Genomic DNA, 23,627 nt, shown 5'->3' with positions numbered 1-23,627 from the left:
AATACTGTACGTGTGAATAGACCCTAAGACTTCCTATGATGGCCATGATGTCTTCAACCTTTTTATAGTTCCTTCCTTTGCCACGGTGATATTTCCAGGAGCTGTATAACTTTATGGCTTATGACTGTTTTATTATCTTTGAGCTGATTTATTACTATTGGGCTTTCAGGGTAGTTATTTTGTTATATTGCTCTGTTTGTGAGACTGAGCAGCCAGTGAGAAATGAATCTCTTCTTTAGTTTATATTGTGTCTCCATCTGGCAAACATTATCATCATTGGTTTTGTTTTAATGTACATTATAGGTAGTGGAAAGGGAAGGTAATTCAAGTCTATGGTGTGCTCCTACTGGCAAAGGTCACAGATAGAGATGAGCGAACTTACAGTAAATTCGATTCATCACAAACTTCTCGGCTCGGCAGTTGATGACTTTTCCTGCATAAAGTAGTTCAGCTTTCAGGTGCTCCGGTGGGCTGGAAAAGGTGGATAAAGTCCTAGGAGACTCTTTCCTAGGACTGTATCAACCATTTCCAGCCCACCGGAGCACCTGAAGGCTGAACTCATTTACGCAGGAAAAGTCATCAACTGCCGAGCCGAGAAGTTTGTGATGAATCGAATTTACTGTAAGTTCGCTCATCTCTAGTCACAGAGGTTTAATGGAAATCAGTGAACAGAAAACAGCGCTGTCATTCCTAGTATTGAAAGTAATAGACAAAATATGTAGCAAAGCAAAGTATACCACTGTAATGGGTCCATTGGTGGAAAGGGGTGGCACCAACCTAATCTATAAATTTGGAGTGTTTCCTTAACCATGCATGTGTCTGGCTAAGTTACTTCACAATTAAGCCTCCGTTTGTTAGAAAAAAGTGAACCGCTGCTACTACTACATTGTATGTGCTTATTATTATATTATTGCTGTGCTGCAGAAGTCAGCGTAGGAACCTGTCATATTGAAAATGTTAATGGAGACTTGGCTTCAGAAGAACCCGGCTCATGGTGCTGATCGGCCTGATAGGTAAGTGGATTTGAAAGAGGATTTATTAACCAGAATGCAACGCGTTGCGCTGCGCATGCGCAGCTTCCTCAGGCATAACCGGGACGATACACAGCAGGTTTAAATAGGTAAGATTTAACCATTTAAATGACAAACCCACACACAGAGAAAGTACAATTACGATGACCTGTGTGTAACGCTACCCATGTTGTGGATAGTCATGAGGGGTCCGTAGGACCCCTCATGACTATCCACAACATGGGTAGCGTTACACACAGGTCATCGTAATTGTACTTTCTCTGTGTGTGGGTTTGTCATTTAAATGGTTAAATCTTACCTATTTAAACCTGCTGTGTATCGTCCCGGTTATGCCTGAGGAAGCTGTGCAGCGAAATGCGTTGCATTCTGGTTAATAAATCCTCCACTTACCTGTCTGGTCGATAAGCGCCATGAGCCGGGTTCTTCTGAAGCCAAGTCTCCATTGCCGTATATGTTCCGGAGGGCAGCAGACGACCTATTCTATATACTTACTCCATTGTTGTGTATGTGATTACAAAACCACCCAGGGTGAGCAGTTCATCTATAATTTATTCTCGCTTTCTGGGACCAAACAATATTATTCTATGGAGAGCTTACTTCCTTGTCTCTATATTGAAAATGTTATCTGATCTACCAGCAGTGGGTTATAGAGCAAGAGGAGCTGAGCAGATTAATATGTAGTTTTGTGGGGAAAGATTCAGCACAAATTGTATTATATAATCTATATCCCAGCTCACTGTGGATTATGGAGTCCAGTGGGAAGTCTCACTTATATGGGGATGATTGTCAAACACTGATTGGGACCACCCACTGGACTCCTAAACTCAGAATGTGCAAGGATATAAATTAATACAATGCAGTTTATGCTGAATCTTTTCCCACACAGCTAAGGCTGCATTTACACCACATTTTTTACATATGGGTGCCGGATCCGGCGGGGGGAAGGGCAAACCGGGCGCTCCCATACCCCAGCTGGATCAGCCCGTGACTCCATTTACTTTAATGAGCCGACCGGAGTCAAACGGTGACTCCGGTCGGATCAGTTTTGACCCATATCTGGTTTTGGACTGGACCTAAAACCGTAGTATACTACGGTTTTAGATCCGGTCAGGAAACTGCATACGGGTCAAAACTGAGCCGACCGGAGTCACCGTTTGACTCCGGTCGGCTCATTAAAGTAAATGGAGTCACGGGCTGATCCGGGTGGGGTACGGGAGCGCCCGATCAGCCTGTGACTCCATTTACTTTAATGAGCCGACCGGAGTAAAACGGTGACTCCGGTCGGCTCAGTTTTGACCCGTATCCGGTTTCCTGACCGGACCTAAAACTGTAGTATACTACGGTTTTAGGTCCAGTCCAAAACCGGATACAGGTCAAAACTGAGCTGACCGGAGTCACCGTTTTACTCCGGTCGGCTCATTAAAGTAAATGGAGTCACGGGCTGATCCGGCTGGGGTACGGGAGCGCCCGGTTTGCCCCTCCCCCGCCGGATCTGGCACATGTATGTAAAAAACGTGGTGTGAATGCAGCCTTAGAAATAAAAGTATATGCACCATAAAGGAAATCCATGCAGCTTCTGCGGAGCCGTAGGAGTGAGAGGGGCAAAGTCTTGGTTAGCTTTGCTATTGGGGGGCTAAGAACAGAATAACTAGAAAACAATTGGGTAGGAAATTGGTGCAAGGGTTAAAGTGGAACAACAAACACCAGGCCCTTCTGTCGTGGGTGACAAAATCTAGCACCATATAACAGGCGACCCTTCGCTTCTATATACACATAGGCATACTTTAGGTCAGTGATCTTCAACCTGCAGACCTCAAGATGTTGCAAAACTACAACTCCCAGCATGCCCGGACAGCCGTTGGCTGTCCGAGCATGCTGGGAGTTGTAGTTTTGTAACATCTGGAGGTCCGCAGGTTGGAGACTACTGCTTTAGGTCATCCAAGTCAATTTTATGCCGAAAAAAATAGTTTGCAGTTTTTAAACTATTGACATGCAGAAGATTTCTAATAGAAGGACTTCCATAGGCTATTATTCTATTATTTAAGCAGATGAATATAACTGTGACTGACTATCTGACTATCTTTCATCATTATAGGTGAACCCAGGGAGTAAAGCGGCGTTGGCTAATCTATGTATTGGAGATGTTGTTACAGCCATTGATGGACAAAACACAGATGGGATGACTCATTTAGAAGCACAGAATAAAATTAAAGCCTGTGAAGATGATCTCTGCCTCACAGTGGACAGGTAACACTCAGGAACTGCTCTTCATCTTCCCTATGACTGTACAGAAATGACATTTGCTACAACTTGCTGATTTTCATGGCTCTTAATCTGAATGTTTTAGCAACAGCTCATGTAAAAACACGATTGTACATTCCTGTGGTCCTCCCATGACACGTGAGAGCAGAACTGGTCAGGAAACGATTGCATTTAAATGCTCAGAGCAGCCAAATCCCTGGGCTTTGCTTGAGGGAAAAAAATGGTTGAAAGTCCAAAATATGATTGTTCTGACTGTATTTTGGAATGTATCTCTATTCATCAGGATGGTATAGTGAAGAATGAAAGGGATCTTATGAAATTCTAGGCTTCTAAAAAAGTTGAAGAGGTTGATTTTAAGTAGGTCATACACCGCACAGTGCTTGTCGGTGTAATATTTCCCAAAAGTGTGTGTTCTATAAGTAAAGTAGGGGGCAAGCATGTGCTGAAAACACATGACACTGCTTATCTTATAGGGTAATCAATAGGGTTAGGCAAGTGAAACCCAACCTGTTCAATATAGAAGTGCAATGACACAGGGAGGGCACCATAGTGCTTTGCTGACACTTGTAGTCCCACTCATCCCAGATAAGAAAAATGCATAAACGAACAAAGAAAAATACTTTTAGCTCCAGGCGCTGCTCACAACTCACGACATCAGGGTCAAGAAATTCTTTTAGGATCCAGGGCAGGATCAAATTTTTTGGAGATAATAAAATACAGGATAACTCGTTTCGAGGGTAACCCACTCTTAATCAGATCAGTATACAAGGTATACAGATATTACAGGTTTAAATACAATGAATTTAAACCTGTAATATCTGCATACTTTCATTGTATTTAAACCTGTAATATTTGTATACCTTGTATACTGATCTGAAGAAGAGGAGGTTACCCTCGAAACGCATTATCCTGTATTTTATTATCTTAATAAAATTGGATCCTGCCCTGGATCCTAAAAGAATTTCTTGGCCCTGATGTCATGAGTTGTGAGCAGCGCCTGGAGCTGAAGGTCTTTTCCTTCGTTTTTTTATGCGTATTCTACCAGGACAGTAAGCTCTGATTCCTGCGACCTTCCGGCATAGTAGCCGCACTCCACATCTAAGTTCCCCTTTTTCGGGTTGACACGCCTGTTTTTATCATCTGTAAGGTGAGCGGCCATCTAACAGGGGCATTTCCGTCCCCTAAGCACAACGTCTATCTAATATAGCAAGGGTAATACACCAGGCACCATACACGTTCTGTCTTTTTTCCCTTTACTTGACCACAGATAAGAAAAAGTCACTGATGTCAAAGGTGGCTAGAGTGGTGCCAACCACTCCAAGTGTCACTATGGAAGTCAGCAGAAATTGTCAAGAGGAGCTGCGCAATTGGTTTAAAAAACATTTAACTGGGGCACTTTCCTAGTGATGATGTCCTGGCCGGTGGTATATAGAAGGCCCTTTATTATTATGTGTTTAGTAAGAACCAAGACACCAGAACTCAAAGGCTTTTGCAGCATAATGAGTAACTTTTACTGAACTTACACACACATGTTGAACAGTACCTGAGGTGGTAGAGGGTACTGAAGGAGTTAACCTATGTGGAGTGAATATGCTCACTTTCTGAGTTGGTAGATCCCCAGAAGGCAGGGAAATACTGCATATTCATTCCCAGCATCATCTGGCCTGACTGGAGGTACATAAAGGCACAGATTGCTAAGGGGCCCTGGAATTTATCATCCCCCTCAGGCTTTGGAAAAGTTCTGAAGAGCGAAGTAAGTCCTTCAGTTCAGGGTAAGTCCTGGTAGTCTTTAGTAACTATGCTCAAACTCCAGACAGACTCCAAAGCAGCAACTCTTGCAGACTAAAGGCAGCAACTCAACCTTGAGATCAGGGAGTCAGGAAAAGTAAGACTTATATAGGAAGCTAATTGTAATAAACCCATCTAGAAGATTCTTGGGAATTCTAGAAATACCAGAAGGTTAAACTTACAGTAGCTTACTGTCCACCAGAGGACAGAAGGCTCTCTACAAGAGCCAATAACGGCACAAACATCATTGCTGCGTTGCGTCGAGGTGACATGACACACTCTCCCTGTATGGCACGTGTGCTAGATCTTGATGTCAAACATTTCTTGAGAACTTGTGGCTGTCTCAGTAATGTGCTGGCTTTGTGCAAGAAACTTTGAATACGGTTTAGCCATCCCTATGCTTTTAAACATGCACTCCTAGACCTGCAGATCCAAAATAGTCTCTCAACACTGCCTTATTTGCCGTTTATGAAAGTTAACATTAAAGATGTTGGACAGCCTGAACCAGAAGCAAAAAGGTGTTGACAGGCATCCTAATGCAGCAGACAGAAAATTTTTGGAGTCAGTGTGACTTTCTGCTTTTGTGCTGAAAGTTACATATCTGTCACATGCTCAGGCCAATTAAAGAGGCAACAAGATTTGGCAGCAAGGACAAGAGTGGAATAAGTGATGTTATGCCACTGATATTCCTTCTGGACCATATGCTCACGGTGATAGTTGAGCAAGGAGGGATTGAGGATGGTTAGCTGCAGTGTGTATGTTCTTCTTTAGAAGGAGATGGGTGAGGTTTCGGGACCTGAGGAGGATTTGGAGATGGAATTTGTCGAAGGGATAGAGGAATAGGAACCTAAACAAGGGGGTAGTGATGATGATGATGATGATGATGATGAGGACCATGATGGCCAACCTTGGCAGTATGGGATGGAGGTGGACCAAGCCAGGCATTCAGAAAAGCTTGCAAGGATAGCATGCTGTATGCTTTCTTGTTTGTTTGTTTGTGCGTGCTGTGACAGGCATATTATTCGCATGAAGGAAAGAGAGGAGTACTGGATAACCATGCTCTTACACCCTTGGTGTAAAGCCAGAATGGGGGATTTTTTTTTATTTTTTTTACCTTCTGAGGAGGATAAATTGGGTTTTTATAGGGAGAAGCTATGCAGCCAGCTTACCACAACCTCCCAGCACCAAACACCTACTGAACAGGTTCCACTCTCTGCTAATTGCTAAGTCAACACTCCAATACCTCTGCAAGAGGCAGGAGCAGCAGCAGGAACAACAGCAGGAACAGCACTAGCATCTTCAGGTTGGAGCACTTGATGAAGAAGTTTCTACATCCAGTAATTAACCCTGACATGAATTGTCACCAAGGGGAAGTACACAACCACCTAAACAATCAGGTTGATGTATACATAAGCTGTGCCATTTCTCTGACAGACACCACAAGCCCAGATGCCATCACCAGATTAAACTATTGGGCAGTTTGTCATTCGTGTTCTTTCGTGTCCACCCTCCAGTGTAGCAGCAGAGAGAGTGTTCAGTGTGGCAGGCGGTGGCGTCACCCCATAGCAAACAAGATTGTTTGCCAGCAATGTGGAAGAACTTCATTTGTTTAAATGAATCAGGCATGGACCAGTAAGGAATTTAAAACTCCTGTATCTGATGCCACTGATTAGATAAAACTACCACTACCCTTTCTGTTCACTGGCTACCACTCCCAACCGGTCCACTACTGCCTGCTGTCTGCTGCCTATTTCAACTCCCACCAGTCCACCGCTGCTTTCTTGCTACTAAAACTCCTACTAGTGCACCACTGCCTGCTACATCTATCACTAGTGCACCACTGCCTGCTGTCTAATACAACGATCACTAGTCCACCACTGCCTGCTGGCTACAACTATAACCAATCCACCATCACCCTTGCTGCTGCTACTACCAACCAGGCCTACACATACACAATGTATGATCCCCAAAAAAGGGATATTTTGGGGGCTTTTTATCAAAGTTATTTCTTCTTTACTATTTTTGGACGCCATTTGTTTCTTTAGATACCTTTTGTGTGTATTTTAACACTGGCAAGCATCTGCCAACAAAAAGTTATACATTCTGCACATTTTATTAGTGTTAAAATGCATAGAAAATCTGCATGTCACTGTAACTTTGACATTAACTTAGCCTTTAAACCACTTTAACACTACTTCAGTACACTCCTAGGTGACCCTAGCAATGTTATACCAGGCATTGTTATACATGGGTTAGGCTTATTGCATTGCCAATTGCTTTTTATGAAAGTTTGTCGAGCTGAACTTTTTGAAATGTTCACTTAACTCTACTACCTACAATGTTGCAAACCATGTGCATCCCTTGTGGAAACAATATTTCCAATGGAAGTGACCTCTTTCAGCAGGATAATATGCCCTACCACACTGAAAAGAATTCAGGAATAATTAGTTGAACATGACAGAAGTTCAAGGTTGTTGACTTGGCCTCCAGCTTCACCCTCTAATGAAGTATATATATATATACTTTGTGTTTCAAAAAAAGATACCCAGATTGATGATACATTGTAGCAAAACATTCAGCTGTCAGAAATGTTACTTGTTTAGACTCTGGAAAGCAAGCACAGAATTTGAAAATAGTGAGGAAATTGTAGAACATCTCATTATACAATGATGACCTTTTATCTAGACACCATTAAAGAAAATAAATAAGAAAGACCTTTGAGATTGTGTTACGCAGAGGGCTCTATCTGAATCTGTAACTAATACTGAAAAACTGCTGATCCCACCACATTCTACATTGGTGGCTTTAGTTACAGTGAATGCTGTATGAACCCACATCAATGAAGTGTTTAGGTTACATGCTGCGCGGTCCATTGTACGTCTGAATGTACTTTGCCTGTTGTTGCCATGGTTATTTATATTTAGTAAACAGTGTGTAACCATTTCTATTATAGCCTTGACTATGGTGTTTGTTCAGGGATTGTCATTGTTTCGGTCAAGCAATAAAATCTTATTTATAAGTGTAACGAAGGTGTAACCCACAAGATGGAGAGAAATCTAGACTGAAATGGTGCAAGACGCCAGGGATGGGACTGGGCTGCCTAGACCTTAAGGGGAGTCTTATTGCCATCATTTTTGCTCATTATAATCATTAGCATTAAGGAAGTAATTGCTTTAATCCTGTCTTTAATCTTATCAAAGCTTCTTCTGTAGGACTCTCCAAGATTGCTGTAGACTTTAGAGGCCAAATAAACTACTGCAAACCAGTTTGTTGGACATTAGCAGCAAATTTCTTTGCACATTAGCTACTTGGGTCCGGGGAAATGTACAACTGTGTGTATAAAGGGTTAGATTTCAGTGGACAGTCTCCTACCAGTCACTTAAAGGGGTACTTCACTGCTCAGCGATTGGAACAACATTGAGGGGGCGGATTGTGATGTCATGAGGGGGCGGGGCTATGACTTCACAAGCTCCCAGCACCGGCTCCAGCATTCGAAACAGTTTGTTCCCAACATTGAGCAGCGGAGTACCCCTTTAAATTATCCTTCTCCCTCCCCATCTAGGAGGCTGGTGTGAGGGGGTGGGGGGGAGGAGAGCATGCTAAGCTGTTTCTGGTAGTGGGCATGTTTATAACTGTGGATGTTGGGTATAAGACTGAGGTTTTGGGGAATCTCATTCCAGAGAATTGGTGCAAGTGATCTCTGTTGTCCATTCCCTACCTATATAACATTAATGTACAGTAGTTTGAAGTAATTTTTTTTCTCCCACAGGCTATTCCTTTACTTTGCAGCCTTCGGCTCTGTTTTTCCCCTGCAGGAGCGATCGTGTCCCTCTCTCTCTATTACTAACAGTCTATCTGTAGTGGAACACATCCTGCGTTCCACTAATTCACATCAGTCCCAGACTTCTGGTCCGACAGCCAGCCATACACTATAGTACGCTGTGGAATGCCCACTGCGTTACATGCATGCACCATGTGACTGCCGAACTTCCAGTTCTCCGCTCCACGGACTGGAGGCGCTCTCCCACTATACACACAAACGCTGTGGACCGCTGGTATTACATTTTCCCTACACTACAGCATATATCAATATTCCCTCCACACCTTTATTCTTTTTTTGAACCTATATTACATTTTTTCACCATAGGTACAGGTTACACTTCCGGTCCATTCCATAACCGGAAGTGACCTCTCACCCCGCCAATTGCTACTTATAGCCTCATCCCACCATGGTTCCTCAATACTCCAGCAACTACAGGCCGCTGTACACACCTCCTATGCACACGGCTGCCAGACGTTCAGCATTTTTTCTCCTCCAGCCTCCCAAGCAATCCAGTCCCCTGTTCACCTAGATGGAACATATCCCCTCTGTTGTGTTGGACCTAAGTTACTTACCTTCAACATGTACCTCATGTTTTATGGCTTGTTTCTTATGTCGTCATATACCTGTATTATGTGTAGTGAATACATGCATCTGCATTTCCCATTTCATGATCTGAAAATACTTATTTCCTGCATACATTGAATCGTATTTGACACCATGACCGATCTCTACTAAGGTTTTATTGTGTGCATAAACTGTGTGACATGTTCTTATTTACCCATATACATATTATCCCCTGCGTCCCATCCATGACATTCATATCACTTAGCATGCACCATGTTTTTCATCATGATTTAGTCATCTTCTCGAAATAGCACATTCATACAGTATGTATATATTTTTTTGGGTGATCCTGGCACCATTTATGCAGCACTTATTATTTCCCTGACCTTGTACATTACTAGATATTTGTTTCTGATTGTACTTATTTGTTCACAACGTTTATAGGTTTGAAGAAGGTCCTAAGTGCACCGAAAAGTAACTTTATTTTGGATTGCTAATAAATTTCACATTGATTCAGCTCCTTAATTGCTGTGACAAGTCTTTACTTACATTATATTAAGGATTGGGTGGCCTACTCTAGCACCCCCAACCATTCAGAGCGCGTCATAACTCTACTAGCAGTAGTATGAAGTAGTTATATTAGTCCAGTGATACAGATGCAAAATCTTGTAATATCTTTTCCATTGGACTGTATTTTGTAACAACAAGCATTTTTACCTTGATAAAGGTAAAGCAATAATAAAGGTATTACAAGATTCTGCAACATTCTATAATTTTGCATCAACATTAATATATATAGATATGTAGTCATAGAAATAGATATATATAGTCATAGATGTCATATATATGGTTAATATGTCATGAATATGTGGTCATGATGTCATAGATATGTGGTTAATGTAATATGTGGTTAGTATGTCATAGATATGGGTCATAGATATGTGGTTAGTATGTCATAGATATGTTTATTGCTGGAATAATTATTCTTGCTGTCAAACTCTTCTTGCTGTGGATGGTGCCATTCTGTTTGAAAATAACTTTTCCTAGGATATTTTAAGCTAGCCATAAATAAACCTTTTGCTTGTCAGTTCTCTTGCTCTCAAACTTACATGTTTTGGTTGTGCTATTTAATATATTCAATATATTCATTAATGACTTTGTAGAGGGGTTGAATAGTAAAATAGCAATATTTGCAGATGACACTAAACTCTGTAAAGCGGTAAACACTATAGAGGACAGTGCACTGTTACAAATGGATCTGGATAGGTTCGAGGTTTGGGCTGGGAAGTGGCAGATGAGGTTCAAAACTGATAAATGTAAGATTATGCACATGGGGAAGAAAAATCCTAGCTGGGATTATGTATTAAATGGGAGAACACTTGGGACGACTGACGTGGAAAAGGACTTAGGGGTCTTAGTTAACAATACATTTAGCTGTAGTGACCAGTGTCGGGCAGCTGCTGCCAAGGCAAATAAAATCATGGGGTGCATCAATAGGGGTATAGATGCCCATGACAAGGAAATAATTCTACCACTGTACAAATCACTAGTCAGACCACACATAGAATACTGTGTACAGTACTGGGCACCAGTGTACAAGAAACATATAGTGGAGCTGGTGAGGGTTCAAAGACGGGCAACCAGAGTAATACGCGGAATGGGAGGACTACAGTACCTAGAAAGATTTTCAGAAGTAGGGTTATTTAGTTTAGAAAAAAGAAGGCTTAGGGAGAGACCTAATAACTATGTATAAATATATCAGGGGACAGTACAGAGATCTCTCCCATGATCTATTTATACACAGGACTGTATCTATAACAAGGGGGCATCCTCTATGTCTAGAGGAAAGAAGGTTTCTATACCAGCACAGACATGGGTTCTTTACTGTAAGAGCAGTGAGACTGTGGAATTCTCTGCCTGAGGAGGTGGTCATGGTTAACTCTGTAAAAGAGTTCAAAAAAGGGTCTGGATGCCTTTTTGGAGAATACTGACATTACAGGTTATGTATACTAGAATTATAGGGACAGAACGTTGATCCAGGGATTCATTCTGACTGCCATATTTGGAGTCGGGAAGGAATTTTTACCTAGAGTATGATTATTATAATTTTTTTTTTTTCCTTCCTCTGGATCAACTCAGTAGGGACTAATTAGGGTTATAGGTTGAACTTGATGGACTCTGGTCTTTTTTCAACCTTATGAACTATGTTACTATGTTATAAATACCTGTTTATTTCTATGGAGGAGTGTATTAGAGTGATTCCTGAAACAGGCCTAGTTTCTTTGTGCCCCAAGTAAAATACATGGTTGCACTTAATATAATGCACTGCATATGGATGCAGAGTTCTAAGTAAACATGCTTCAGTGTTTTATGAAAAATGCAAGAACAGTGGGGCAAAAAAAGTATTTAGTCAGTCACCAATTGTGCAAGTTCTCCCACTTAAAAAGATGCGAGAGACCTGTAATTTTCATCATAGGTATACCTCAACTGTGAGAGACATAATGAGAAAAAAAATCCATAAAATCATTGTCTATTTTTTTTAAAAATTTGCAAATTATGGTGCAAAAAATAAGTATTTGGTCAATATCAAAAGTTCATCTCAATACTTTGTTATATACCCTTTGTTGGCAATGACAGAGGTCAAACATTTTCTGTAAGTCTTCACGAGGTTTTCACACACTGTTGCTGGTATTTTGGCCCATTCCTCCATGCAGATCTCCACTAGAGCAGTGATATTTTGGGGCTGTCGCTTGGCAAAACGGACTTTCAACTCCCTCCAATGGTTTTCTCTATGAGGTTGAGATCTGGAGACTGGCTAGGCCACTCCAGGACTTTGAAATGCTTCTTACGAAGCCACTCCTTCATTGCCCGGGCAGTGTGTTTGGTATCATTGTCATGCTGTAAGACCAAGCCACGTTTCATCTTCAATGCCCTTGCTGATGGAAGGAGGTTTTCACTCAAAATCTCACGATATATGGCCTCATTCATTCTTTCCTTTACATGGATCAGTCATCCTGGTCTCTTTGCAGAAAAACAGTAGGTATGGTGTTCTTTGGATGCAACTCGGCATTCTTTCTCCTCTAAACATGACGATTTGAGTTTTTAACAAAAAGTTTTCCTTGGGTTTCATCTGACCATATGACATTCTCCCAATCCTCTTCTGGACATCCAAATGCTCTCTAGCAAACTTCAGACGGGCCCAGACATGTACTGGCTTAAGCAGGGGGACACGTCTGGCACTGCATGATTTGAGTCCCTGGTGGCGTAGTGTGTTACTGATGGTAGCTTTTGTTACTTTGGTCCCAGCTCTCTACAGGTCATTTACTAGGATAGGGGATAAGATGTTAGATCGCGGGGATCACGCCGCTGGGGACCCCCAGCGATCTCTCCTGCAGCACCCCTGATTTTCCGCTGCACAGAGCGAGGATCACTCTGTGGCTGATGATGGGCGGTGCAGTCTATGGGAGAGGGCATGATGGCTGCCACGCACCCTTCCATAGACTTGCAATGAGGGGGTGGGGCATGGCATCACGAGGGGGCGGAGCCGTGACACCAGGATACTCCGTCCCCTGCACCGCCCGTCATCAGCCAGCCACAGAGCGATCCTCGCTAAGTGCAGCTGAAAAACAGGGGTGCTGCAGGAGAGATCGCGGGGGTCCCCAGCAGCGGGATCCCAGCGATCTATCATCTTATCCCCTATCCTTTTGATAGGGGATATGATGTTTAGCACCGGAGTACCACTTTAATTCACAATGAATATGACTACATGAATGGAATATCACAATATGGGCACATCATGTTGTGGCCTGCATGAACTTTGTAAGCAACTATGAACCATTGCCAGCAGGACTATTTTATTAATTAATTTATTTTGTACTGGTTTGTTGGTTAAAAATGTTATACAACAGGACTACTCCAGTTTTTCAAATGTTCATGTCTTTGTAGCTATCTATATATTAATATTTTTTTTGCATTTTTTTTTTGTCATATATATTCAATATTATTAGCTGATTTTTCCAGGCTTTGATTTTTTTTTTTTTTATTCTCCCTTGCACAGGCTTTAACCCCTAGAGCAGGCATAGGCAACCTTTGGCACTGTAGATGTTTTGGACGACATCTCCCATGAGGCTTATGTAGCATTTTGGCTATAAGAGCATCATGGGAGATGTAATCCAAAACATCAGCAGTGCCAAAGGTTGCCTATGCCTGTCCTATAGGATGCAGAGCGTTAATATACACCCTGGCCACTGAATAAAAAAAAGATATCAAAATTCCACATATACACATATATACTGTCCCTTGTATATAGAAAAATAGTCATTGAGGTCAGAATGGGGCATTCTATTAAGCATACTTATTTTTTTACAGTTTTACTTATTTTGTTACAATAAAAGAAAAGCATGTAAAAAATGTAATTTGTTTTTCCAATATATATTTTATCAACAAAAACAAAAGAAATTTCAGAATCATTGTTATATAAACAATATTAATCATATTGGCACATAATTAAATAAATTAAAGTACACTGCGTGAAAACAAAACACCCCTAAAGTTTCAAAATTGATTTATTTCTTTTCAATCCCCCACACAACACACACGTTTGTTTTTGTTTTTTGCAACGTCCATTTTACCTTTAAATGAAAGAAGGCATTACAAAGTACAATTAGTCATGCAAAAAATACCTATATAAAAAAAGCCTTAACATAGCTCTGTGGATAAAAAATAAAACAAAAGTTATGGTCTCTTAAAAGGCGAGATGGAAAGAACAAAATTGCAAAAAGTTTAAATTGGCAACAAGGCCAAAATGGTCTGTATCTTTAAGGGGTTAAAAAAATGTAAGATTTATTTTTCTCATGGAATTTTGGATAGTGTCTGTTTATTACTTGGCATAGAATTTTGGTTATAAATAAGCAGTTATACTGAGTAATATGTTTTCTTTTAGATTCAGAAACATCCTGTCATTTATCACACTGGATTATTTTTTGAATGTTCACATTGGTATTTCCCATCCCATTGGTCATTCCTGGGAGGAATTCTAGCGAAAAATAAACTAGCATTAACTCTCAGAATTTAAACCTGTACGGTAAAACTCCATATAAAGATGTGAACACATGGACTGGTGTAGCTCTCCAGCTTCCAAATATAATGTATCTTGCTGCGTATTTTCTGCAGCTGATTTTGCTACCCATTGAGATTCCGCAGGCCGCTCTCAGAATCTTTGGCCGAGGTTTTTCACCCTTGAGATTCCGCAGGCATGCTCTTATAGGTTGATACACATTTCTGTACTAGATTTCATACAGACCAATTGTTTTGGCCCGTTTGAAGGAGTGACCGGGTAAAAAAAACATAGCCTGTATGAAATCTAGTACAGAAATCTGTATCAACCTATTAGAGCATGCCTGCGGAATCTCCAGGCAGAAAAATCTTGGCCAAAGATTCCGAGAGCGGCCTGCGCCGGCTTAAAGGAGTACTCTGCCTCTAGAATCTTATCCCCTATCCAAAGGATAGGGGACAAGATGTCAGATCGCAGGAGTCCCGCTGCTGGGGACGCCGGGATCTCCGCTGCAGCACCCCGCTATCATTACTATACAGAGCTAACTCGCTCTGTGCGTAACGACGGGCAATACAGGGGCCAGAGCATTGTGATGTCACGGCTCCACCCCCTCAATACAAGTCTATGGGAAGGGGGCGTTATGGCCTTCACACCCCCTCCCATAGACTTGCATTAAGGGGGCGGGCCACAATGCCACAATGCTCCGGCCCCTGTATTGCCCGTCATTACGCACAGAGCGATTTTGCTCTGTGCAGTAATGATAGCGGAGATCCCGGCGTCCCCAGCAGCAAGACTTAGGGGACAAGATGCTAGGGGCAGAGTAACCCTTTAATCTGTCAGAAGATTAATTCTTTCCGCCTGTGAAATTCCGTAATGTGCACCATGCAGCAGAATCCCATTGACGGCAATGGGATTCTGCTGCATCGGAATTTCTTAGTGGAATTTCAAACAGGAATTTCACTTACAAATTCCATAGTATGAACCAAGCCTCAGGGTATATTCACATGAGGCTGGTCCCCTGTGGATCTTCTATCTGGATTTTGCTAGTTAAAATCCACAGCATATTAAAGTGCTAGCAGAGAGGATAAGATTTTAACAAGCCTCAACTACACATTGTACAACTTTTGTTGTTTCCAGTCTGACCACAGTGCTCTCTGCTGACACCTCTGTCCGTGTCAGGGACTGTCCAGAGCAGGAGAGGTTTGCTATGGAGATTTAGTCCTGTTCTGGATGGTTCCGGACATGGGTAGAGGTGTCAGCAGAGAACACTGTGGTCAGACTGAAAAGAACTTCACAACTTCCTGTGGAGCATACAGCAGCTGATGAGTACTGGAAGTATTAAGATTATGAAATAGAAGTAATTTACAAATCTGTTTAACTTTCTGGCACCAGTTGACCAAAAAAAAAACTAGTTTTTCACCAGAGAACCCTTTTTAAATGTAAAGAGCCTGCTGGGAATACGTTGCAGTATGCTCAATATACCTGTCTGACCGGATGGCGACATGTACTGGCAGCAAATGCACAAAACGAGGTGGATAAACATAGCCAAACTAATCTGAATTTCTTCTGCTTTCTTCTAGGGTTGAGTCTAAAATATGGTCACCTCTTGTAACGGATGAAGGCAAAGCACACCCATATAAGATGAATTTGGCAGAAAATCCTCAGGTATAGCATTGTATTTTTTAACCATTTTGAGGCAAATTTCAGGCGACGCTCACAGTGACAGGACAACTGCATGATGGGATTTATAGTCTAACATTCATTTGGGTGGGGGGTGGGGGGGTCTGGTTGGTTGCTTGTACTTGTGCAGTAAATGAACCCAATCCTTTAGGTAAATAAGATACATTTTCTGCTTGTCTGCTATAATAATACACTGCAAGAGGTGTCTGAAACCCATTGCAAACAGTATTATAATTCCTCTTATGTTACTATCCAGATATTTCTGTTTGCTGAGGATGATTGACTCTCCACTTGAGATGATGTATAGACATTTCCGTGTAGCTGTGCGTCATGCTGTTTGGTATCTATTGTATATTTTCCAGCCTAATTCATTGTGTATATAAAGCACAGCTGTGACTTAGTATAGTGTAAACTATGTTCTCATCTACTATGGGGAGAGGATATTTTACACCAATGTACCATAGACCCCAAAAGACTTGATTTATATCTCTCTTTACCCTTGTTTTCTAATACTGGAGAACACTTTTTGGGCCTATGTACATGCCAATATGCATGAATGCATGTATCCAAAATATCCGTATATAAAGACCCAATGGATTTGTAATATGGACCACTAAGCACTCTACTCCACCTTATGGTGCCTTTTGTGTGACACCAATGCCTCTGGGGAAAATACTTCCAAAATTCTTACAGAATGCTTTGTGCCCCATATAAAATTGTAGGACCTTTTGGTGTCCATATGGTTAACATTAGTACAGGGATTTGTAACACTACCAAGTGCATGAGGCCTTAGGGTCTATTCACACGGCAGAATTTCTGCTTGCAGAATATCTCCTCAAATTAAAGGGGTTATCCAGGGAAAAACCTTTTATATATAGTTAAACAGATTTGTAAATAACTTCTATTAAAAAATCTTAATCCTTTCAGTACTTATGAGCTGCTGAAGTTGAGTTGTTCTTTTCTGTCTAAGTGCTCTCTGATGACACCTGTCTCGGGAACTGTCCAGAGTAGAAGCAAATCCTCATAGCAAACTTCTTCTACTCTGTGCAGCTCCCGAGACAAGCAGAGATGTCAGCAGAGAGCACTGTTGCCTGATAGAAGAAAAGAACTCCACTTCAGCAGCTGATAGTTATTGGAAGGATTAAGATTTTTTAATAGAAGTCATTTACAAATCTGTTTAACTTTCTGGAGCCAGTTGAGATAGAGATATATATATCTAAGTTTTTTCCTGGAATACCCCTTTAAAGCCCATACACTTCTATGGGATTCCACACTCCCATTCACACTTATGAATTTCCGCTTGCGGAAATTCATAAGGGTGAATGGGAGTGTGGAATCCCATAGAAGTGTATGGGCTTTAATTTGAGCAGAAATTCTGCCATGTGAATAGACCCTTAAACTGACTAACTGAGCTCTTTTCGGATAACCCTATAACTCAAATGCTTACACCTAATATGACTATTGTCTTACAAACCTGTATGATCGTGATTACAGTGGGAAGAAATAGAAATATCATACATACTAATAAGGAATGCATTTTCTCTGCATGTTAGGAATGGATGCTGGCATGTATTATTTTATCACCTCATCACTATAAAAATCCCCTTTCACAAAGAAGCTGAATAAATCCCACCTTAAATTAAATATGCTGAATGCACTGAAAATTACTCTGTATGGAATTGGCGCTAGCTTTCTCACCACAAGTGCTTTAACTTTATCTTATTCATGTCTAGTGAAAGGGATGAGCTGCAATATCATGTACAGGTCATAGGATTACCATATGTACAAATGCCAGACGCCATTTATTTCTGCTGATGACAATAATGTTGAGGGGAAAACGATCTGTCAGCCTATAATTCAATAAATATTCCATAAAATATGTTGTCCTGAAAAGACAGTGGGCTGTTTGCATTGTGGTTGAACAGGAAAGTAGATTTTTTATCTGCCATTTAGCTATTGTAAAGAGGGCTGCATATTTTATTAAATGTTAAAGGGGTTATCCAGAAATAGAAAAACAGAATGGATTTCTTTTAAAAACAGCACCACAATTGTCTGCAGGTCGGGTGTGGTTTTGTAGTTCAGTTCCATTGAAGGGATTGTAGCCAAAGTGTAATACCACACACAACCTGAGGACATGTGTGGTGCTGTTTTTGGAAGAAATTAGCTTTGTTTTTCTATTGCTGGATAAACCTGTAGGATGTTCACTTTAATGTTCAGTCTATTGGTTTATCTAGTTAAGATTATTTAAATTGGGAAGCATCAGAAATGGGCTGTGTTAACAATCCTCATTGCAGTAAATGTTTCTGCCACTCATACAATTGTGGTGGCCCAGTAAGGGAGATGTTGCCCCATACCCTTGCTGACCTGTCAGGCAGCCCCTTTCAGTGTCCCCAGGGCCCCTTGCACCTGTTCCCCCCCCCCCCCCCCCCTGTACATATGTTCTGCAGTGTATTTTATTATAAAATGTGTTGTATCTTTAACCCCTTCACGACGAGCGACGTACATGTACGGCGCCGCGAAGTGTCACTTGGCGCGCGGCGACGTACATGTACGTCGCGGGGTTCCGGGAGCGCCGCGTCACCAGTAGAGGTGATCGGACCGGGATGACTGCTGTTATCTAACAGCAGGCATCCCGGCACATCGCCGAGGGGGGTCCTGAGACCCCCCCATGACCACGATGCGCGCAAATCGCAAGTCAATTCAGACCTGCGATCTGCGCGATTCCGGGCCATACGGGTCACTGGTGACCCGGTGACCCAGAAAATAAGAGGGATCGTAGGTGTCCGAGACACCCCTCCTATCCCTGCTATTGGTCGGCCGAGCGACCGACCGATAGCAGACCGGGGGAGGGGGGGTTAAAGTTCGGTTCCCCCGCTTTGCCCACCTATCGGTGTCCAGGCAAAACGGGGGAACCGTCCAGGGAGGGTCGGCGCCGAAGGTCCCTACCTGGATCCCGGATCGCGATCCTCCATGCGGGGATCCCCCACGTGCGGCGGCGGCGGCTTCCGGGTCCTGCTAGGTGAGTTGTTGCCTAGCAACATTCGGAGGGCCACAGTTTACAGTGGTCTCTAAACCGTGGCCCTCCAGATGTTGCAAAACTACAACTCCCAGCATGCCCAGACAGCTGTTTGCTGTGTGGGCATGCTGGGACTTGTAGTTTTGCAATATTTAGAGGGGTTCAGGTTGTAGATCACTAAGTGGTCTCAAACTGTAGCCCTCCAGATGTTGCAAAACTACAACTCTCAGCATGCCCAGACAGCAGTTTGCTGGCTGGGCATGCTGAGAGTTGTAGTTTTGCAACATCTGGAGGGCCACGGTTTTGAGACCACTGGACAGTGATTTACAACTTGAACCCCTCTAAATCTTGCAAAACTACAACTCCCAGCATTCAGGAACAGCATAAGGCTGTCTTGGCATGCTGGGAGTTGTACTTGCGTGCCTCCAGCCATTGCATAACTACATCTCCCAGCATGCCCTTCCGCAATCAGTACATGCTGGGAGTTGCAGTTTTGCAACAGTTGGAGGCACACTGGTTGGAAAATACTGAGTTAGGTCATAGAACCTAACTCAAGGTTTTCCAGCCAGTGTGCCTCCAGCTGTTGCAAAACTACAACTCCCAGCATGCATGGTCTGTCAGTGCATGCTGGGAGTTGTAGTTTTGACCCCCCTCCCATGTGAATGTACAGGCAATATTCAAACTGGCGGCAGATTACAGTGAGTTCCCCGCTGCAAATTTGAGATGCGGCAAATTTTCCGCCGCAGCTCAAACTCCTAGCGGGAGACTCAGTGTAATCCGCCGCCAGTGTGAATGTAACCTAAAAACACTACACTACACTAACATAAAATAAAGAGTAAAACACTACATATACACACGTACACTGCCCCCCCCCACCCCCCTTCTCCAATAAAAATTAAAAACGTATTGTACGGCAGTGTTTCTAAGATGGAGCCTCAAGCTGTTGCAAAACAAAAACTCCCAGCATTTCTGGACAGCAATTGACTGTCCAAGCATGCTGGGAGTTTAGCAACAGCTGGAGGCGCCCTGTTTGGGAATCACTGGCGTAGAATACCCCTATGTCCACCCCTATGCAAGTCCCTAATTCATGCCTCAAATGCACATGGCGCTCTCACTTTGGAGCCCTGTCGTATTTCAAGGCAACAGAATAGGGTCACATATGGGGTATCGCCGAACTCGGGAGAAATTGCCTAACAAATTTTTGGGGGCTTTTTCTCCTTTTACCCCTTATGAAAAGGAACAGTTGGGGTCTACACCAGCATGTTAGTGTAAAAAAATAAAAAATTTTACACTAACATGCTGGTGTTGCCCTATACTTTTCATTTTCACAAGAGGTAAAAGGGAAAAACGCCCCCCAAAATTTGTAACACAATTTCTCCCGAGTACGGAGATATCCCATATGTGGGCGCAAATTTCTCTGGGGGCGCACAACAAGGCCCAGAAGGGAGAGTGCGCAGGTACATTTGAGGTGATTTGCACAGAGGTGGCTGATTGTTACAGCGGTTCTGACAAACGCAAAAAAAAAAAAAAAACACCCACATGTGACCCCATTTCGGAAACTACACCCCTCACGGAATGTAATGAGGGGTGCAGTGAGAATTTACACCCCACAGGTGTCTGACGGATCTTTGGAACAGTGGTCCGTGAAAATGAAAAATTTTGCACAGCCCACTGTTCCAAAGATCTGTCAGACACCAGTGGGGGGTAAATGCTCACTGTACCCCTCATTACATTCTGTGAGGGGTCTAGTTTCCAAAATGGTATGCCATGTGGGGGTTATTTTGCTGTTCTGGCACCATAGGGGCTTCCTAAATGCGACATGCCCCCCGAGCAAAATTTGCTCTCAAAAAGCCAAATATGACGCCTTCCCTTCTGAGCATTCTAGTTCGCCCGTAGTGCACTTCAGGTCCACTTATGGGGTACCTCCATACTCAGAAGAGATGGGGTTACAAATTTTGGGGGGTCTTTTCTGCTATTAACCCTTGCAAAAATGTGAAATTTGGGGGCGAAACCCACATTTTAGTGAAATTTTTTATTTTTTTTTTACATATGCAAAAGTCGTGAAACACCTGTGGGGTATTAAGGCTCACTTAATTCCTTGTTACGTTCCTCAAGGGGTCTAGTTTCCAAAATGGTATGCCATGTGTTTTTTTTTTGCTGTTCTGGCACCATAGGGGCTTCCTAAAGGTGACATGCCCCCCAAAAACCATTTCAGAAAAACGTACTCTCTAAAATCCCCTTGTCGCTCCTTCGCTTCTGAGCCCTCTACTGCGCCCGCCGAACACTTTACATAGACATATGAGGTATGTGCTTACTCGGGAGAAATAGGGCTACAAATATAAGTATACATTTTCTCCTTTTACCCCTTGTAAAAATTCAAAAATTGGGTCTACAAGAACATGCGAGTGTAAAAAATGAAGATTTTGAATTTTCTCCTTCACTTTGCTGCTTTTCCTGTGAAACACCTAAAGGGTTAAAACATTTACTGAATGTCATTTTGAATACTTCTGGGGGTGCAGTTTTTATAATAGGGTCATTTATGGGGTATTTCTAATATGAAGACCCTTCAAATCCACTTCAAACCTGAACTGGTCCCTGAAAAATTGCGAGTTTGAAAATTTTGTGAAAAATTGGAAAATTGCTGCTGAACTTTGAAGCCCTCTGGTGTCTTCCAAAAGTAAAAACTCGTCACTTTTATGATGCAAACATAAAGTAGACATATTGTATATGTGAATCCCAAAAAAAAATATTTGGAATATCCATTTTCCTTACAAGCAGAGAGCTTCAAAGTTAGAAAAATGAAATTTTTTTTTTATTTTTTCATCAAATTTTGGAATTTTTCACCAAGAAAGGATGCAAGTTACCACAAAATTTTACCACTAAGTTAAAGTAGAATATGTCACGAAAAAACAGTCTCAGAATCAGAATGATAACTAAAAGCATTCCAGAGTTATTAATGTTTAAAGTGACAGTGGTCAGATTTGCAAAAAAAGGGCTTCGTCCTAGAGGTGAAAATGGGCTCCGTCCTTAAGGGGTTAAGAGTTATGTCATGTGATTGTTACCCAGGAGAGTGACCTATGGGCTCCCTGCTAGTCTCCTCCATATAAGCCCTGTGTGGAGCTTCTCCCCTTTTCTCTTAGCTCTTGCTTACTGCTGAGGTCCAGTGCAGTCGTGCTTAGTGTGTGTGTCCAGAGTGTTGGAGACCTCAAAGTCAAGTCCTGCAGCCACCATCACTTCAAGTAAGCTAAAGTCACAGCTTTAAGAGCCAAGACAAGTCAGTCCCTGTCATCTGTCAAGTCAGCGTTGTCTGCAATTGTCCAGTCCTACTACAAGTCCCAGCAAGCCCTTAAGGTCTCTGTATCATTGGTCACCTCTTTGGGCTCTGGCTGAACTGTATAGATTTTACCAACTGTCTACCCTCAGTAAAGCTACCGTTATCCGTAACTTGGCGTCAGGAGTCTTTATTGCCCCCATGCCTAGCCCAGGATCCAGATGTATACCTTCGGGTGATTTTAGGCTAAAGCACACCCTGGCGTCACGTTAATGCCATTTATCCCTAGGGTAACATCTGCCCTCATCACACCCCGCTACCACACAATGTAACAAACAAACTATATATTTAATAGCACAGTCTTCTGCACTATTCCATGTAGTAAAACATTGTATCTCTAAATAGTACTGGCCTGACAGACCATGAAAACACACTCCTTTTGCCTGTTAGAATAGTTTTGAAATATGTATTAGGAGCTTACCGTGCACATACATTAAGCAGACACTGCTAAACACAATATAAAAAAAAAACTAAAACGATTAAAGAAAAAAATAAGAATCATTTTGGGTCTTTCAGCCATTAGTCCAATGATTGTCACATGTTTTCTAGCTCGATTGACCCAATCTCTAGTTGGCAATTTGTCACCCAAAATGTTGAAATCTCCATCAACTTGGGCTGTGTCTCTATTTTCATTCTGTAGAAGAGGCACTTCTAGGTAATTTGTAAAGAAGTTATTCTTTCAGGCTTGTGTAGGAAACTGACGTAATCTGGACGGTGTTCAAGAGAAATAAATTACTATTTAGGTTAGTCTAACTCCAAACCTATGTAAGCTCATTAATAATCTATGTGACAAGGCCATTCGAGGATAACTCTACTTCTAATGAACACATTACATAAAATGTCAGTACATATGGAGAACATACGGAGAAAATTACATCTGCTCAGAATTTGTCATTTATCTCTGCGCTTTGTTGTCTGTTAATTCTTAAGGTAACTCAAAGGCTATGTTCACGCTACAGAATGTGCACCCGGAAAATCTCCATGCGGACAATCTGCAAACTGCGGGCGCTGGCATAAACACGCCGGTGCTAGGACCGCACAGGAATGCGCCATCTTATAGACAGCTATGCAGTCCGTGC

At 42.2% G+C, this 23,627-nt stretch overlaps 1 protein-coding gene across 4 annotated transcripts in view; it reads left to right on the top strand.

Moving 5' to 3' along the window:
• The window catches only part of PDLIM1 (PDZ and LIM domain 1), a 76,834-nt gene that overhangs the window by 25,867 nt on the left and 27,340 nt on the right, over window positions 1-23,627 (top strand). For all 4 annotated transcript variants that reach the window (XM_056530329.1, XM_056530331.1, XM_056530328.1 and 1 more), the window contains exons 2-3: window positions 3,127-3,278; window positions 16,102-16,186. In XM_056530329.1, coding sequence (XP_056386304.1) covers window positions 3,211-3,278; window positions 16,102-16,186 — 153 coding nt within the window. In that variant the 5' untranslated portion in view covers window positions 3,127-3,210. The remainder of the gene's footprint in view (window positions 1-3,126; window positions 3,279-16,101; window positions 16,187-23,627) is intronic.

Source organism: Hyla sarda, chromosome 7 (genome assembly GCF_029499605.1).
Source record: "Hyla sarda isolate aHylSar1 chromosome 7, aHylSar1.hap1, whole genome shotgun sequence".
Classification (NCBI taxonomy): domain Eukaryota; kingdom Metazoa; phylum Chordata; class Amphibia; order Anura; family Hylidae; genus Hyla; species Hyla sarda.
This window is presented reverse-complemented; position numbering and strand designations above follow the sequence as displayed.